The 19,694-nt window shown below is 48.6% G+C and overlaps 1 protein-coding gene across 9 annotated transcripts in view; it reads right to left on the reverse strand.

Annotated features, from left to right (window-relative positions):
• GLT1D1 (glycosyltransferase 1 domain containing 1) overlaps positions 1-19,694 on the reverse strand; it is a 94,210-nt gene that overhangs the window by 24,770 nt on the left and 49,746 nt on the right. For all 9 annotated transcript variants that reach the window (XM_045041658.1, XM_045041653.1, XM_006938365.4 and 6 more), the window contains 3 exons: positions 18,546-18,602; positions 10,577-10,672; positions 9,103-9,152 (listed from right to left, as the gene is read on the reverse strand). In XM_045041658.1, the coding sequence (XP_044897593.1) occupies positions 9,103-9,152; positions 10,577-10,672; positions 18,546-18,602 (203 nt within the window). The remainder of the gene's footprint in view (positions 1-9,102; positions 9,153-10,576; positions 10,673-18,545; positions 18,603-19,694) is intronic.

Consider the following 19,694-nt stretch of genomic DNA (forward strand, 5'->3'; position numbering starts at 1 on the left):
CTCATACTTACGGACGATTTGTTGTTTGCTGCTGTCAGGAGTCAATATTTATTCGCCATGTACTCTGGGCCCAACGTGGCTAAGTTCTAGGCTAAGTTCTACTAAGCTGCTCTTGTCAACAATGCTGTTGGTACCCCATTTTACACAAGAGGACAGTGACACTCACAGAGCTTCTGTGATTTAACCAGGACCACTGAGCTGCACAGGTGCTGGGCCAGGAGACTGAATTCTCAAAACTGTCCTCCACTGCCTCTCTGGTGTCTACTCATGGATTTGATCAAATAGTTCATAAAAAGCTGACATGGATTACCTATTTATTTCTCCATGATTTACCACCTGTAGCTTTCTATTTCTAACCCCCCCCCACCCCGGGATTATTGCCATTCTCACTACCAGGAATGCCACCCCTCCATCCCTAACACCTATTCAGCCCCAAGGCAAAGGCACAAGCCACTTCCCTGGGAGAACTTCCCCGATCATCTACACCGGAAGCAGTGTCTCCTCCCCAACCTTCCTTCCAGCTGCTACCAAATGCAGGCCTGCCTGGTCTGGTACATGTCCGTCTTGTCCCCATATGCACATCCATTTCCCTCCGAGGCCAGGCCCGGGTTCTTTCATACAGCTCTCTGCTTCATGATATTTGCTAAATGCACGGCTTCCCTACCCTTTCCGTCTCTCTTTTCTGATTCTCTCTGTTGAAGTGATTTTAAATAATTGAATTGCATCACAACCCTAACATCTTTTCACGAAAAAGGAAACAGCCTAATGAAAACCTTCTTTTGGCTTTACATATTGATTTTCAAATTCGTATTTTACGATAAGTTTTAGTTAGAGATCCCCCGTTTTTAATTTTATTAGCATGCTCTGCCCTCATGATTAGCTATTAGAGAAAAGCAATTCATCGGGGAAAATTTTGGAAATCTGCTGAAATACCTAGCGTGTTAACTAAAATGTCGCTGAAGGTATGAACAATAGCTTTCAAGTTGGAAATACAAACTGGATGAAAGTTTTCTGGATTTATCTTCCACATCAGTTCATTTTCAAATCTCCTAGTGAAGCCAAGTGGAACAAAACGCAAGATAAAGAAACAAAGAAGGGGAGATTTTTTTTTCCAGGTAATGAAAGCACATGTTATGAAATTTTAAAAAGCAAAAGCATTTCAGGCATCAAAGAAAATTCTCATTTCCTCCTTCTCCGCTTATTTATTTCTGAGCAAAATATATTGTTTCAACTCCCAGGCTTAAGGAAAATAATCTTTGATATAAGAAGTAACCGTGGGAAGTCATTAAACTGCTGTGCTCAAACCCAGTGTTCATACCACACTCCTTATCAAAGAGCCCAGGAAACGTACCCACTCAAGAGCTTGCCACACGCTTTGCAAAAATGGTTGAACTGAGAGATCAAGGAAGCTTTACTAGAAAACCAAGGCCAGACTCAAACCATCCTGCTGCGAAGGCAGGACCCTAGTGTGTCCACGCCGAAAGGAGACACTGGCACGGGGAAGTCTTTTTTCCCTCGACGTCGAACGATGCTGCCTGGGAACCAGGCACCGTACTAGAGCTCGACCGTCTGGTCCCCACAGCAGACGGTGAGGCAGGCAGCACTTTCTGGGTCGTACCCACCTCACAGATGGGGAATCTGAGGCACCGGGCGCACCGATCGTGAGCTGACTCCGGAGTCTGTGAATGTAGCCGCCGTACTACACGGCCATGCAGAACTTCCCTGTCCGCGACACAGACGATGCCCTTTGGTCCAAGGGTGTTAACTCACCCGCCAGTGGCTAGCAGCAAATGTGTGATTCTGTAGATTCCGTATGGGGCTGAGAGCCAGCTTTCTAGAATGTGCTTGCTAACAACTGCCACAAACATTAACATATGCGTGGCATCTACAGGATAAAACGTACACAACATCATTGATTTTTTTTCCAGCGACCTAAGAACACGCACGCCATTTTCTAAACAGATGCTAGAGTCAATAAATGCTCATCGAAAGGCAGAGCCATGATATTCGGAAGAGTGGTGTGGCACCTGCCCTCTGGGCTGGGCCGCGGGAAGCGGCAGGAGCCCGCGTGAATGCCCGGCAGCCCCTGGCTCTCCTTTGCTGACACGCCCCCCAGCCCCTAATTATCTGTGGGCTTCTGTCTGCATTGAACTACGTGCTCCATGAGGGCGGGGGGCACGTCTGCGCTATTCACTGGGACACGTCCACGTGCCCACAACACGGTGGCCCTCGGTAACTATTTCTTGAAGGATTGCCTAGGGGAGTCAGGTTTTATATGTGTAAACATACGTGCACACACACACATACATACACACACATAAACACACACACACATATTGTCCATGAAAATGAGCGATGAAATAAATAAAAATAACCAAGTCTCCTCTTGACGCTTTGCCCACGAGCTCTGTCATACAGTGACACGTCCGTAAAGGATGACACAGCAAGGGACACACTGTAGCTTCGCCAATAAGCACAATTGTCACCGCTCAGGGGCATTCTTTCCATTTCCCTGAAGGAAAAGCCCTGAATAAATGCCAGGGACCAAAGAGAGTGGCTGTATTATTCCCATCGATTGACCTATAAAAGTATTCACTTTTGGGGCGCCAGGGCGGCTCAGTCAGTTAAGTGTCCGACTTTGACTCAGGTCACAATCTCACGGTTCGTGAGTTCGAGCCCCGCGTCGGGCTGTGTGTTGACAGCTCGGAGCCTGGAGCTGCTTTGGATTCTGTGTCTCCCTCTCTCTCTGCCCTTTCCCCTCTCACACTCTGTCTCTGTCTCTCCCTCTCTCTAAGATAAACATTAAAAAAATTTTCAAAATGGGGCACCTGGGTGGCTCAGTTAGGCACTCGACTTCGGCTCAGGTCATGATCTCACGGTCTGTGAGCTCGAGCCCCGCGTCGGGCTCTGTTACTGATGGCTCAGAGCCTGAATGAACCCTGCTTTGGACTCTGTGTCCCCCTCTCTCTCTGCGCCTCCCCTGCTCATGCTCTGTCTCTCTCTGTCTCTCAAAAATAAATAAATATTTAAAAAAATTTTTTTAAGTATCCACTTGTGTCCAATCGTTAAAACAAACAGGGAAACCACACATGCCGCGAGCATCTGTTTTTTCTGTGACTCTTCAGCGTCCCCTCTTCTGCCAGAGTCTCCCTTCCTTTGGGCTTTTCCTCGTCTCCTCCCCCTGGACATGGTTGCTCAAAGTAGAATCAACTGGGTGCCTGGTCCTCTTCTTACAAAAGGGTGGGACGTAACCCAAGCTGGAACTCAGACCTTGAATAGAAGGATCCAGAGACTAAGAAGTGGATAGAGCTCATTTTTGTCCCCCTCTCCCATGGGGCGCCTTGCATGAAACGTCCCCGGCTAAGACTCCCCTGACCTCTGGAGCTTCCGGGCTCTTGCAGAAACCCAAGCCCGGTCTCCAGCCTCCCAACACTTCTCTTGGTGACTCTTGTCATCTTCCGGTAAGTTGCATTTGCTGGAGTTGGTCTGACGCTTGCAGCCGAGGGGCACTGGCCGGGCAGCACTTTCTTCTGCCCTGGGGTCTCCCTGTGGCCGAGCTCCGTGCAGACAGGACGAGAGGGGCCACTGCTGCCCACACCTCACTAATTCCCTAATACCAGATGGCACACTGTTCGAGACACCTCGGCTAACCAAGTCAATGCGCTTTTATGCTGAGAGGCCCTGCATAGGACCTGGAAAAGCCACAGCCCTCCCAAAGTGTGTACTTCATACCTAAAGAGTTTATTCAGCCTCTGAGCTTGGCGGTTAACAAAGGAGGGGACGGAGTGAGGAGGACCGGACTCACACCAGACGCCAAAAATAACGGTAATGTTCGGGGTGGTCGATCTCGCACATGACACAGCCGTTGAAGCGTGGGTTTCGGTGTGTCCCGAGGTTTGACTCTGACCCACTTCTCGACTCCATTAACCCATTGATGTCGCAGCAAGGACTCAAATTCAAGTGCAAAGTTGGAGTGCCCTCCTCGTGCTCCCAAGTGATGTTGGGTTGAATCCTTGGCGGTGAAAGCCGACAGATGTTTGGAAATCTTGTAACGATGAAGGGAGAGCTGGTTTTCACGGAGCCGTCAGGTCCCCGCAGAGCCAGGCCTGCATCTGGGGCCTTGGAGGGCGCATATGTTTAGCGGGACTCTCACTCACCCACGCCAGCCAGCGTGGCCAAGTCGGTGATGTTCACACTTCAGATTGGGAAGCAAATCATGAAATCGATTTTGGGGTAAAAACAAGCTTTTTAAAAGTGACATGGAAGGCAGCAGCAAAGAGTGGGGTAGAGCAGTCTTTTAGAAAGGACCGGAGAACAGAACTGAATGAAGCCGTAGAAGCCTTTGTCTAGTAAAGCTGGTTTCTGGTGCCTGTGCCCCCGTGTGTGTGCGTGTTCCTGTGTGTGTGCGTTTGCACGCACGTGAGCAGGGCACCACATTACCGTGTGCTGGGTTGGTTCCTGCCCATGCCAGCCACATATGCACACACACATCTCAACTCTCTTTAGAATCATCTCCCCTGATAACTTGAAACTGACCATGCTAGAAGCTTCTAATACCGTGGGAATAGGCCAGTCGGGCTTCCAGACAATAGGGCTCCCCTGTCCTGTTCCCCAGGAGAACTAGCTGTTGAGCACTTACCAGCATCCCCACCCCCCGTTTTGGTCATGAAGCAAACAAACAAGACGCTAGCCGCGTGAGTCACTGGAGGATCTGAGATGTGTGTCTCGATAGATCAGTTTTGTACCTTTTGTGGGACACAGGGAATCAAGAAGACAGGTTGTCTGCGCGAATCTGTGACTCGTTGGGTTCAACGCGGCCTTATTTAGAAGCTCAAGTTATTCTGTCTCCTCGGTGACACATCAAGGTTTTGTCGGTGACTTTCGTTGTCCCTTAGATTTGATAACGACATTTTATGAACAGGGATATGTTGCTGTGGCCTCAGTGTTGTGTCCCCGCCCCCAAATTCATACATCGAAATCCTGGCTCTCAAAGACAATGGTGTCAGGAGGTGAGGTCTTTGGGAGTTGAGTGGGTCAAGGTGGTGGAGCCCTCAGAAATAGGATCCGTCTTACCCAGAGGGATCAGGTCTCGCAAATGACCCCGGAGATCGTCCTTGTCCCCTTCCCTGACGTGAGGACACAGGGAGAAAGTGGCCGCACCAGAACCCGACCGTGCTGGCACCTTCCTCTCAGGCTTCCAGCCTCCACGACTGTGAGAAATACTTTTCTGTGGCTGGTTCGCCATCGTGCCAGTGGGATTCTGTCGTAGCCGCCCAAAGGGACCAAGACACGTACAACTGGCGAGACCCCAAGCCTTCGCTTCTGCACGCAGGCCCTCTCCGGGGCGCGGCGCTGCGTTACCCCAAGCGGACTCGGGCCTGGAAGACGTGGTCTCCCTCGGCGGTGCAGGAGGCGGGCGAACCCCAGCGGAGCTCCAGGTTGCCGTGCTGGCTCCTGCTTTTGCTGAGCAGCAAACGTGCACCCGGTGGATGTGCCTCCCCATTTCCTGCGGGGAAGGGCCTTGTGGAAACGGTGCTTTAGATTCCTGAGTCACTTATGGCCAGTGACTCTCAGGTCATAACCCTTCACCGAGGGTCCCGGGACCCCTCCTGAAGCGCCCCTTCCCGGGCTCCCCTCTCCCGTCGCCACTTTGGGTTCCGAGCTGCACGCAAGCAGAGGAGTGTGTGGGCTATCGGCGCACCAGACGGTCCTCAGGGCCCCGGTAGGTGGTCCAGTCGGCGGAGCCTCGTCTTGGGTCTGCATTCGTTAAGCAAGCGCCTGTCCCCAGGTGTCGTGGGCTTATCAGGCTAGCTTGCAAAGAGTGAGGAGGGGCCCCTGGAGCTTATGGAATCAAGAAGGCTTCTGGCGACATGCTCTCCAGCGTCACCACGGCCCAGCTTCACCTCACCGGGCTCCGCACCACCGCCGGTCCCCTCATCCTGGAATATCGGGTCCAATCAGCTCATCATGAAGCGGAGTCGTCACAGCCTTTGGCAAAGCCACTTGTCACCTCCTTCCAGGAGTTAAAGGAATAAAAAGAAACTACAAGGGGGCCAGTTGTAGGGCCTCTGTGCGTGTATGTGTGTGGACACATGGGTGTGTTTAGTTACTTCCCAGCACCCGCTTAAAAATAGACAGTTCGCACGCCCATTTCCAGGCGGTCGTGTGGACCCGCGGCTCCTCTGGGGAGTCCAGAGAGGGCCTGCAGGTCTGGGCACAAAAACATGCAGCTGAACCACTGTCCCTTCGGTGCCCCCCCTCTGCTGTCTGACCTCCTGCCCGAGCCCACAAGTTTCCCTGCACTGAAATTAGGGGGGAAGAGACATTTCTGGACGTGCACTGTTCTTTCAGAAGTAGGCAGGCAAAAGCTAGAGGAAAGGGATGTGTTCCGAAGGCAAATGGTAGAAAACACATCTTTCCTCTGGGAAGTGAGAAACAGTGGTTGACTGTTCAGTACACACAACAAAATAATGGCCGTGTCTCTCCTGAAAGGCTTTGGATTGAGAAGCCTCAAGAACGTAGGGGCACTGCGTCCCTCACCTGGAGGCGACGGGGCTCGAGGGGAGGATCCCAGGGCGGGGGGGGGGGGTGCAGGAAAGGACCATGCCCCCCCTCCCCCCGCCACACACACACCAGCTCCTGTGTCTCCTGGTCACTACTTTCCTGGGAAGGGGTCTCTGTCATGCACTTGGTGCTTCACATGTGATTCCAAGAGGGCCACCTCCCGACAGGTTTCCTTCCAGGAAACACGGCACAGGAAGGGTCTGCTGGAGGAGTCGGGTCGTCTTCTGTTCAGTGCTGGCAAACGTTTCTGCTCACCAAGCCTTCTTCCCCATGTTTCTTCCACCCCGAACGCGAGCGCTTTATAACAACTGTTCCCCCAACTTCGGCCACTTACGTGCATTTTCATAATTTGTCCTATCTGCATACCATCTGTACTGCTGCTGATTTAATACTTTTTTTGAAGCCAATTCCATTTATTTTTAAAGAAAGTGTTCATAGTTGGAAAGCCAGGATCATGCGCCATAAATAGAATGTAGCCATGAAAATGGAAACAGTGGAAAACAAAAGCCACATCGTTAAATTCTGTCTGAGCCTGAGGCCTTCTCTCTTGGTTAGCAAGGATTTTAGCATCAAACTAAAACTTTCTCTTCCAAATACACTCTTCAAACAGAAGGGTGGAAAGAGAATTAAAATAATCATCATAATAGGGGTGCCTGGGTGGCTCAGTTCGTTAAGCATCTGATTTGGGCTCAGGTCATGATCTTGTGGTTCATGAGTTCGAGCCCTGCATCAGGCTCTGTGCTGACAGCTCAGAGCCTGGAGCTGCTTCAGATTCTGTGTCTCCCTCTCTCTCTGCCCCTTCCCCACTCCCACTCTGTCTCTCTCTCTCTCTTTCAAAAATAAACATTAAAAAAATTTTTTTAGGGGCGCCTGGGTGGCTCAGTCAGTTGAGCGTCCAACTTTAGCTCAGGTCATGATCTCACAGTCCGTGAGTTCGAGCCCCGCGTCGGGCTCTGTGCTGACAGCTCGCCAGCCTGGAGCCTGCTTCAGATTCTGTGTCTCCCTCTCTCTCTGCCCCTTCCCCACTCCCACTCTGTCTCTCTCTCTCTTTCAAAAATAAATAAACATTAAAAAAAATTAACTTCAGGGACACCTGGGTGGCTCAGTCGGTTGAGCATCCGACTTCAGCTCAGGTCATGATCTCGCAGCTTGTGGGTTCAGGCCCTGTGTCGGGCTCTGTGCTGACAGCTCGGAGCCTGAGGCCTGCTTTGGATTCTGTGTCTCCCTTTCTCTCTGCCCCTAACCCACTCGCATTCTGTCTCTGCCTCTCTCAAAAATAAATAAACATGAAAAAAAATTATAAAACATTTTTTTAAACCACAATAAACAACTCTGCCACTGACGGGCTGGCACTGAGCAGCCGTATACACGCGTGTAACGTGCATATGCAGGTGTACCTATGAGTGTGAGTACATGTTCCACCAAACACGTGGAGGGATTACGGGGCCATTCATTTTCCATGTTGCAGATTCTAGCCTTTGATACATTTATTAGGTTAAGTAGCCTTTTTCCAGGTAGACGGGTTGTTTTCCCAAAGTCCTCGAGACAAGGCAAGTGTGTGTCCCCCACCACGTGCCTTGTGGGTCCCCAGGGAGCCAGAAAACCTACAGCGGGGACACCGCAAGACAGATAGGACTCGGAGTCGTGTGGGAATCCACACTCAATCGGGTTCTCAGGGGCGCCCCCGTCGTATAAAGTGGGGGAACACGGCGAGGTCACAAGCTCAGCTAAACCCAGGATGGCAGACAGGACAAACGAAGTGGGCGATGCTGTTCCCAAGGCAGGTGCCGTCTGCTGCCCCCCGGAGGACAGGAGCTGCTCCTACAGTGTCACACCCCTGCCTGCTGGAAACACCAAGCGTGCTTCATTTTCCAAGCTGCCTGCAGGAAATCAAGGTTCGTTCTCAAGAGATGTGTCCCCCCAGGGTCTCCGAATCCTGAGCACTCAGACCTGCGTGTGGAACAGAGCAGCACCTGCTTGACCTGCGTCCCTGTCCAGGGGACAAGCCGATACCCCAGAGGCCCGTGGAACAAGAGGCAGGGTCCCCGGGCCTTCCACCCGCCTGCACTCCCCGGACAACGGCTACGAGCATCTCCCCGGGCCGAGTGGCTTTCTCTGCTTACAGACAGCCGTTTTCCAAGCCACTTGGCTCCTACATGTGAGTCAGCCAGTTAATCTGCTGCTCGGCTGAAGAAATAGCTCTGTGTTGGTTTGTCGTGCAGTTTCGGGGGCTTTCAGAGACCATGTGGGCCACACATAAGGCGTGCCTATGCACCGGCTTAGACTTTCTCTTCACGGGACTTTCTCCTTACGTGACTCCTCCGTGTTTCTGTACAGACCTAGCCTTTGTAGCGATAAACTAGCCGTAAAGATTTACAAAGCCTCATAATCTTGGTGTGGTTTTCATTTTTAAAAAGGCAGACTCTAGCTATTTAAAAAGGAAGAAATTTGGCTAGAAAAGGAACGTCGGCTACTTTTGGGAAATCCGTAGAAAGAAGAAAGCAGGATGAGGGCCACGTGTATGGCGCATCAACTTACTTCAGGACCCACGATCACCATGTAAACATTAGGCTCTTCTCGATGCCATTCTTGGGAAGAAAAAGAGAAAAAAAATAACGTTAATGGTTTTATGTCACAGCTGAAAACATTATTAAGTTTAACATTAAGTTCGTGATAATATGAGTTATTTCATACTATTTGGCTCTTGTTCATACAGTCAACTTATATGTAAAATAAAACCCTGGCTTGTGAGTAACTTGTTCTGCACGTGTTCCACAAAACGAGCAAACATTTCTAATACATTTTAACTTGATAAGTGAGCGATGCCTTGCAATACGAGTCATACATGATGTGTAATGTCACATGATCACAGCTGAGCCAATGGTTCTCTCTCTCTTTCTCTGCAGGATTGTGGGTGATTATCTCCCACACTCGGTCTCAGGCTGTGGTGTCTGGCAGAAATCAGTGATTTTTCAGAATGTTAGCAGGTGCCCACAATGGGCACTGGTGTATTTTCTGTCACTTCAAAGCACCTGTGGACAGGTCTTTGCTTTTCCATCTAAGAGTGAGCTTGGGAATGCTTTGCTCCATTCTAGGTCAGGCTGCCTGCGGATATAGACCCGTTCCTCTGCCACCTCATTGCCAGTTACATTAAATACAGAATATGACAAGAGTTTATTAATAAAGTCAACATCCGTGTGAGCGTATATAATGGCCCCCATGCAGAAAAAGATTCCGTGGAGCCAGTTGATAGCAGTGATTCCATTAGTGATTGTGAAAGTTATCCTACAAAATAGCCCTCCACTCTCGTCTCCCTCGCACCAGCCACAAAGGTTTTCAAAAGTAAGTTCAGGTTAATTTGTTTATTTTTCTCTATGCTTTGTATTTTCTTTATTATTTTGTGTTATATTACAGTACTGTAATCATTTTTATATGAATATGTTTGGGTTGTGTAACGAATCATCTGAGTGTCCATTATTTCTTATGGGGAAATTTGCTTTGATAGACAAGTGCTTCGGATTACAAGCATGTTTCTGGAACGAATTATGCTCGCAAACCAAGGCTTTCCTGTATTTGAAATGTAAATGTTGAATACCTTATGCTTTTACATAAAATGCTCCCTTTTGGAACGTTACGCACTGTCCAGATCTCCCACCGACTGGACCACCAGGAGTGATCACTGAGCAAACCAGCATGGAATTTGGGATGCACCAAAGCATTTAACTCAAGCTATGCAACAAAAGTCCAAATGCATCGTACAAACTGACGTGCGTAAAATATTTTTGGATTCATTTACATTATTCTTGCAATTATTCACTATTTTTGTTATTTCCTCAGACGCCAAGGGCACCGGAGGTCACTATGCAGCATGGTTCCTTTTCTGGTTGTTTCAGAGTAACCATTGAGAAGCCATTCTGCTCGTGTGGAAACACAGAGACAGCAAAACTCAAAACCCTAAAGACGGAAACGCAAAGGCCAGACCCCCAAACAGAGCTCCATAAACCAGATGTACCTGAGAACGCGTCCACCAGATAGAGAGGGTCCTTCACTTGTCTCAGCCCACACACCAGGAGGAAGATGTGTAAATTATCAGCACTTTGGTTAATCCCTGCAACAGAGGAGTTGAGATGTTTTCAGAGAAGAGAGGGCAGCTTGATACCATGAGGGTAGAGCTCAGAAGCCACCGGGCCCTGACCTCTAACCTTCACACAACACGGCGGGGAATAGTTTGTCCTGGTGGGAAAGCTGAGTGGAGCTCAGCCCAGTAAACACAACTTCTCTGTGCAGTGAGAAGGGGTAATTATTACAGAAATGTGGCCCTGGAAAATATCTGGAGACAATGCCAGTAAGATGCGGTTTTGTATAGTCATATGCTCTCGGGTCTGCACACGTACACATAGGTTCCCACACTGAACGCGGATGTGCCCACAAATCCATAATATAAAGGGGTTAGGTCTCAGCGTGGCCCCTCTCCTGGAGAGCCGAAACCCGCTTCTTCACCCCTCTGCTCTGGGCTGGCTTGGTGACCGCATCGACCAGCAGAGCCCAGGGGAAGGACAGGGAGTGACTTCCGAGTCACAGCCGTGGGAGGCATGTGCATCAGTCTCGCTTGCCCACTGGAGCATCACTACCTTCCGATCTGGCCTCCTCGATAATGAGGCTCTGCGGCCAGACGCCTCACCACCCCCACTCGGGGAGGCCACACGCAGGACTGGTGGGCCTCAGCCCACTGCAAAGGGAGCATGAGCCCAGCCACAGGCAGGTGAAGCCGGCAGGTGCCACTCCCCGGGCCTGGGCCGAGCTGCCAGCCACTCCATCGTGAGAGACCAGCTGGTGTCTGAAGCCCCTTAATGTTGAGGTGCGTTGATGTGGGGCTGCAGGTAAGTGACTCAGTAGAAATTACCCGTATAATTAGTGCAAGCTGACCTATGACTTCATCATTTCCACACATATGACGACGTAAAATCACGAGGTGGGGGGGTTCTCATTCATGCATTTCATTTCCCCCATGACTTAGTACAAAAAGTTTCAGTTACTCTGTGCTTTTGCGGACCTTGGACAGTAATATAATCGGGGTGACTGTGAGAAGACACAATGATGCCACCTTCGCATAATCACAAACGCTGGAGAATCACAACACTCGTGTGTGACCAAGTCTCAGAAAACTCTCTACTGAGAGGCTAAGGTTGGGATGTACCTCTGAGAAAACCCTTCAAAATACATCACAGTCTTTAAAGTAACTGTTGACAATTGCATTGACATATGTTGCATTTGTAAAATATTTCCCCAATATCCTGAGTACCCTGAGACTAAGCTTAGAAATACGAAGCTTAGGGGCACCTGGGTGGCTCAGTAGGTTAAGCGTCTGACTTTGGCTCAGATCATGTTCTCATGGTCTGTGAGTTCAAGCCCCACGTTGGACTCTGCGTTGACAGCTCAGAGCCCGGACCCTGCTTCGAATTCTCTGTCTCCCTCTCTCTCTGCCCCACCCCGACTCATGGTCTGTCTCTGAAAAATGAATAAACCTTAAAAAATTAAAAAAAAAAATACAAAGTTTAGTATTTGTTTGACCAAAAGTTGAAGCTAGAAGCTATGTGCAGAATCTGAATTCAAGAGTGGAGGGGTTTGAGGCCAGGACACAAGCTCTTCCCTTTAATCAATAATGAAGTTGACAAATACCTTTAAGGATAGGAAGGTCAGGTGTGAGAAAGATAAATCACATCACTAGGCCAGAACCTCAATGAACACTGAAGCCAGAGAGTGAACGTGTGGTGAGGACAAAAATGACAAGTGCCTTCATGGAAATTATTTATTAATTACAACAGAAAGGTAACAGCTGTACAAGGAAAAACTCAGGGGACACCCACTTAACTAGGGGAGGAAGCCTTAGCCCAGGGCACAAGGTATGTGCGCTCACACACACACACACACACACACACACACACACATAAACATGCACTCAGTTTATATTTTTAAAAAATCCCCAGTGAGGGAGAAACTGATGTGATGTATCTCCACATGTGGCCCACTGGGCAGGGCGCGACATCACGGGCATCATCATCATGATGTACATGGAATATCTATTCAATTATAGGATAAGAAGAAGGAGAAGGAGAAGAAAAGGAGGGGGGAGGAGGGGGGCAGAGAAGGAGGAGGAGGAGGCGGGAGGAGGGGGAGGAAGAGGAGGAAGAGGAGGAGGAGGAGAGGAGAAGACAGAAGGAGCATGGAGTGCCCACATGGGGGGAATCAGAGAACCTGTGTTACTGAAGCAAGGACAGGAACAATGGCCGAAGCAAACGGCAAGATGGCGTCCAGAGACGGCAGCCAAAGCGGCAGTATTCTAAGGACTCACGTGACGTCTTGGTAAAAAGACTCCACTCTCTTCTGTATTTTTGCGGTGCGGCAAGCACAGATGTGAAAACCTGCCGTGTTCCTCTGTTTGGATGTGACACACGTTAGCTACGCGGAACAGCAGGCTCGGGAGATGTGCTGGCCTTCTGCTCAGAGGTCCCACCTGCCCCCAACCCCAGATGCCTGGGGAGTCAGCCTTGAGAGAGAGCAACGCACGGTTTACAACACTGATCTTCAAAATGTTCCACGACTTACGGTAAAATATACGTACTGTACTGAGACCTCATACACATGATACAGCTTGTATACGCACACAGTTCCAAACAACATTAGCCTTATTACATACAAGGAACTCTGACGGAAGTATTCCTCCCATCTCATTTCAAGTTTTAAATGTGCTGGCCCCCAACTCGCTCACTGATTTTGAGGGCCCCGACCCACCAGACCCTGGAGGGACACAGTGCTAACCTAATATTCTCTTGCCTCTCTCCTCATCTCCTTCCCGGGTTGAGATTAAATGTCATGAGACTTTAGGAAACGGAGTTAGCCAACGGCAGGACAAAGGACTAAATGCTCTGCTTTATTCTAGGACTTCCAAGATCTTTAAAAATAAAATGCAGACGCAGCTTTTGGGTTTGAACAGCTTCTGTGCGCTTCTCACACACAACGGTAGCATTGTCAAAGACATAAAGATAACAGCTGGAAAATCATGATCAAACAAGCATGTGCCGAAGCAGCACACAGAAGCACAGACTCCCCTTGTGTCCTTGGCCGGGGTTACGGGCACATACGGTGGCCATTCTTAGATTTCAAAACAGAACTAAAAGAAATTGGCCCGTGGACATCTGGAGGTGATGCAGACGCCTCGGCAACGTTTTAGTGGATTTCATTTCTTCCTTTTAACTCCACACTGAGTTTTCTTCCCTTTGTTTTTCTATGAGCAGCCACGTTTACCGTGACTCAAGGTCTGAACTCATCCCTCACAAATGCACGATTTACACGTCCGTCCTTCCGATGTTACCATTTCCTGGAGAGTGGTATTTTTGTCTCCAAAACAGAGTGAGTCGCTCTTGCGGTCTGGCACCGTATGGGCCCCGGCAGGCTAGGTGCCGGTCCCACTGCCCAGCCCCCCGGTGATTCGTCAGATGACTCCACGACACAAACCCAGTCCGCAGTGAGCCACGTTCTCTGCTGTCTTCTGTGTATTTTTCTCACGGGTTATCATAAGGAGAAAAGAATCCAAGAACTTCAGTTGAGTGCATTAGACATGGTGAATGTTAGCTGCAAAATCTGATTTGGAGGCTGTGGCTATATCGCGGGATCTGGTAACGTGAATTCTCCATATGAAACACAGGAAAATAGAAGTAGAGTTTACAAAAGGAGAGAGGCAGAAAATGAAATAGACAAGTTAACAATAGAAATTGAGTAAAACGGGAAATAGAACACTGGGAAGGTACGGTCAAATTTAAGGTTTCATAGTTTTGGGGTTTGATGACCAACAAAGAATCACTAACTTTCGATGTGTCGGTCACTGCCATCGAGAAGCAAGAATCATCCATCACTGAACCATAACAATGTTTAAGTTGTACCTGCAAATGCACAAACTCCAAGGTAACCAACCTGAGGTCTGTGCTTTTATTTCCTGATCAGGATAACTATTGTAAATATCATGTGAAAAAATTCTACTTTAGTCGGTTTTTTTTTTACATTTATTTATTTTTAATAGAGAGAGACAGAGCACAAGTGGGGGAGGGGCAGAGAGAGAAGGAGACACAGAATCTGAAGCAGGCTCCAGGCTCTGAGCCATCAGCACAGAGCCCGACGCGGGGTTCAAACTCACAAACTAGGAGATCATGACCTGAGCCGAAGTCGGACGCTTAACCGACTGAGCTACCCAGGTGCCCTTCTACTTTAGTCTTTATTTTTTCTAGTTGATTTGTTGGAAAATGGAATCTGGTTAGCATAAAAGCAATGTTTTGCACTCAAAAGATTCAGTAATTTGAAACTTAGGACTTGGAGAGAGAACTGAGTATTTTTGGCAAAACCTGTGTCATACCGTGAGGAAGGATGCATCATCAAATCGACATCAGATACTGAGGAAACAGACCCTACACTTTGGTGACTAATCGAGTACCCCCCTGTGGGTCTGGGCTGCTAACCAAGGCCCTTCCCCACCCCCTCCCCTTGATCGCAAGGTTACACAGTTCACAAGGATTCTGCGGGTGAGTATTCGATCACTAACAGTCTGTGTCCAATTCACCGTCTCTTCTGTCTTTGCTGTCTGAAGCTCAAAGCAGAAGTGACAAATCACCATCACGGGCTGTGGAGGCCAGGGTACGATCGAGGATGGGTGGGGAAGGCAGTCTCTCTCCAGAGTCACCTGCGACAAAGATAAACGGCTCCACAAATGAGATTGGACGCCTGGTCACCAAACCCGGAGACGCCGATGAATTCCGCATCCACCCTTGCGCCAAGATCCGACAGAGCCGGCTACCACGACCCCAGCGAGCTCGCCTCTGCCGTGTATCCTGGACACAGTTACAGCGTGTAGTTGTCCACGTCGAGACGGAGCCGCCAAGCGGGTCTCTGCGGGAAGGGCCGTCTTGAGGCGTCTTGAATGTCTCCCGGCTGTTCCGTTAATCACTTGGTAGGAAGACCTGAGAAATGATGAGCCATGAGACTCTGGGCTTGATGAGAAATCTCTCCCCCGTTGGGATTATGACTCTTAGGCACACCACAACGGGCGTCCCGTGAGATATGGACGATGAAGTCACTGCACAAGAGGCGATTTCAAATGGGCGCACCGGTTCTGAATAATGGCCCACACCTGCTGGCGTGACAGAGCAGAGGGACAGAAGGGTTCACTTGCGAGGCAGAGGACGGCCCTGCTGCTGGCCCTGAGGTTGATGGATGCACTTCAAAAACCGTTTCTGGGCCGCCTGGGTGGCTCAGTCGGTTGGGCGGCCGACTTCGGCTCAGCTCATGATCTCACCGTCCGTGAGTTCGAGCCCCGCGTCGGGCTCTGTGCTGACAGCTCAGAGCCTGGAGCCTGTTTCAGATTCTGTGTCTGCCTCTCTCTCTGACCCTCCCCCGTTCATGCTCTGTCTCTCTGTCTCAAAAATAAGTAAACGTTAAAAAAAAATAAAAAAAAACAAAAAAAAACAACAACAAAAAAAACGTTTCTAATAAAATGCTTGGAAATGTTCTTCTTCCAAGGGAACCTGACTCTGACGTTCGGTGTGTGTGGGGGCATGGGCTTTTGTCTGCCGTGCTTGGAGCGAAAACCAGCTACGCAGAGGCTGGCTGCAGACGGGGCCTGGAGTCTTGTCTTTCCAGCCTCTTCTCCGAAGTTACCAGCGGGCTTGCAACGTCAGCTCCCCACCTACAGTCCCCTCGCACCGTTGACTCTTGGGAGAAGCAGTTCAGGTTAAAACAGAGGTATTCCGAAACTTGACATTGCATTTGGTGAGTCCATTCAGCTGTTCCCACATCTTGAGCAGAGCTACCGGGTTGGTCAGACTATAGGGGAGTGATAATCCCCAATAGTATACTCTTAGGGGCCTCATCTGTGGACAGCAAACTCTCTACATTTAAAGATGTTGTGCGACAAAGTTTTGTTTCAACATTGTGACTGCACTTGAATCGTACCATATACATAAGATACAAAGGCTAGACTGTTAACTTCCACCACGTGTAGGGAAAATGGCGCCCTCACAGCATGGCTGACAGACATGCACATTTATGCTACCTTTCCAGGAGACATTGCACACAGGTATGAACGCTCTGCTTAAGGGCATAACCTAACCCACAGCTTCTGTTTTTAGGTATTCCAAAGACAACAACTTGGCAAATATACGAAGACTGAAATCCTAGCATTTCTGCCACTACATATCCAAAAGTTTAAGAAGGGACGGATCAAATAAGTTTACAGAATTCAAAATAACACTATAAAGGAATTGAAGCTCATGATGTAATTAGAATTAATAAGTCAGTGCGTAAGATTTCAGAATATAATGTCGAAACTCAATTGTGTTTTTACATATTAGCAACAAACAATTCAAAAGTAAAACTTAAAAGGCCTTTATAATAGCAACAAAGATAATAAAATCCCTAAGAATAATTTTTTTAAAAAAGGCATAAAGGCCTGTACAAATCATTATGAAGATAAATGAGACTTAGATAAGAGGACAGATATATCATGTTCATAGATTTTAAGACAAATTATTTTTAAGATGTCAATTCTCCCTAACTTGACCTATAGATTTTATAGAGACTGACAAGGTGTATTAAGTGTATACAGAAATGCAAAAAACCTAGGTTAGCCGACACAGAGCTGTCGACTCACACTACCTGATTTCTCGACATGCTATATAAACCAACAGCAGGAGACAACGTGATATCAGCATAAGGACAGACGTACATAGATCAACGGACACTGGTAGATGGAAAGCTGATTTTCAGCAAAGCATTTCGACGGAGAAAGAAAAACACTTTCAACGAACGAGACTAGAACCACTTTCAGAAAGAAATGAATTTCCTCCCTATCTCACACCACACATGAAAATGAACTTCAGGGGCACCTGGGTGGCTCCGTCGGTTGAGTGTCCGACTTCGGCTCAGGTCACCATCTCACGGCTCGTGAGTTCAAGCCCTGCATCGGGCTCTGTGCTGACAGCTCGGAGCCTGGAGCCTGTTTCGGATTCTGTGTCTCCCTCTCTCTCTACCCCTAACCCACTCACAATGTGTCTCTGTCTCTCTCAAAAATAAACATTTTAAAAAATTAAAAAAAACAACAACAACAAAAATTAACTTCAGATGGAAGGGCCTGGGTGGCTCAGTCCATTAAAAATTAATTTCAGATGGATTATGATCCTAATGAAAGAGCCAAAACACTAAAACACTTCCTCCTCTGGAGGAAAAGAAATAGGGGAAATATCTCTGTGAACTGTGAACAGGCAAAGGTTTCTTAGGGCTCAAACAGTGCTAATTAACCATTAAATAAAAATGGGTGAACTAGGAGAAAATGAAAAGGTAAACCAGAGGAAATAGGAGAAAATATTCACATATATACAGGTACCTTTTTTTTTTAGTTTACTTATTTTGAAAGAGAGCACGTGAGCAGAGGAGGGGCAGAGAGAGAGAGAGAGAGAGAGAGAGACAGACAGAGAGAGAGAGAATCCCAAGCAGGCTTCGTGCTGTTGGCATAGTGTTGGATGTGGGACTTGATCTCATGAACAGTGAGATCATGACCTGAGCCAAAATCAAGAGTCGGACACTTAACCCACTGAGCCACCCAGGTGCCCCCGTATATACATGTATCTAATAGAAGATTTGAACCCAGAACAGATTTTAAAAATCCTCCTACAAACCCGTGCTTCCTCCTGCTCTCCCAAGGATGAGACCACTAATGACGTCTCCGGAAACGGAGAGAAGCCACGTTTGTCCTAATCCTGTCTGGCTCCCATTCCTGCTACCTTCTTCCCTTGTTCACCTAAAACCTAGAGTTCTTTGACCTGAGGAAGCCCCTTTCTTTGGGCCTCTTTTCCAAAACCACGTGAGCATACCATGTACCCGACGCCAGTGACAAGATGTACTCCAGTCAAACTCATGTAACAAGATTCATCTCTCACCTGACTGGCGAAGAAAGGTGTTCCAGTTAAAGGCAGAGTTTGGTCCTGTCACGATTCCTGGGAAAGAGAAAGAAAGTCCGTGATGATGAGAAATAACCAGCTATTTCGTGCTGATGTTTACATAATGGTCTCATGAGTGGTTCTTACAAAGAACTCAACGTTCTGAGTGCTTTGTGAACACCTGTTCATCCCTCCAGCATGGGAGCCCACGGGTCCCCAACTAGAAAAGGTGCACCTCCTCAACCTCACCATCTGTTACTGGGCGGGACAATCGCCAGGTCATGGAAAACGCGAGTCCCTAAAAAATGCATGCAGGTTACGGGCCTCTAAAACACAGCCCCCCTGTAGCAATTACCTCTTAATCTAAAATTCCTAATCTCAACCCTCTCCAAATCACACATCCTGTTATCTGTGTCATCGCCTCGGATGGATTTAAGTTTAACATTCTCTGAGTTGCACATCTTAAGATGTAGAAAATTCAGAGGCAACGCTTAACAGCTTGTCTTGGTAACGGGGAAAATTTGACATTTTATGAAATGTAAGTTAAGTCATGTAACCTTGTCTGCAATGTACCTGTGAGACTGTCATCTGCCCTGAGCTATGCAGATTTACTCAGGTTTGTCCTACTTAATGAGCATGCACGCATGCCTGCCCTGGGCACAGGCGCCCACACACTCCTGGAAACCCTTAAAGCTTCGTCAGGCAGACTGACCCCTCCGGTTTATCCGGCTGGAAACTAAGGTTCACGGAGGTTCAAACAGTGTTCACAGCGACTCAGGGCGTAGGGGGTAGAGGCTGCATCCAAACCCATGTGTGCTTCAAAGCCGTGTTTTCGTGGTGCACCCATGTGCTCCCCAGCTATAAATCAGGCCACGACGGAGGAACAGGGAGGTGTTAACCCCACACCTGCCCTGACACTCACACGCCTTCTGTACGTACTGAGTCACGGCATCTCTTTTTAAAGTGGGAGTTCCAAGAAAGGGTTTATTTGATAAGTGATTCTTCTGCTACAAATATCACCGAACCCCCTAGAGGATTTATACCGTGCAGCTGAGGTGGGATTTGGGGGACCCGGGCCCCTCTGGGGCTCAGCACCTTGGAAAACTCCTCACGAAACTAGAACCCATGGCCTTGGCCGCAACACCTGTG

Source organism: Felis catus, chromosome D3 (genome assembly GCF_018350175.1).
Source record: "Felis catus isolate Fca126 chromosome D3, F.catus_Fca126_mat1.0, whole genome shotgun sequence".
In the NCBI taxonomy this organism is placed as follows: domain Eukaryota; kingdom Metazoa; phylum Chordata; class Mammalia; order Carnivora; family Felidae; genus Felis; species Felis catus.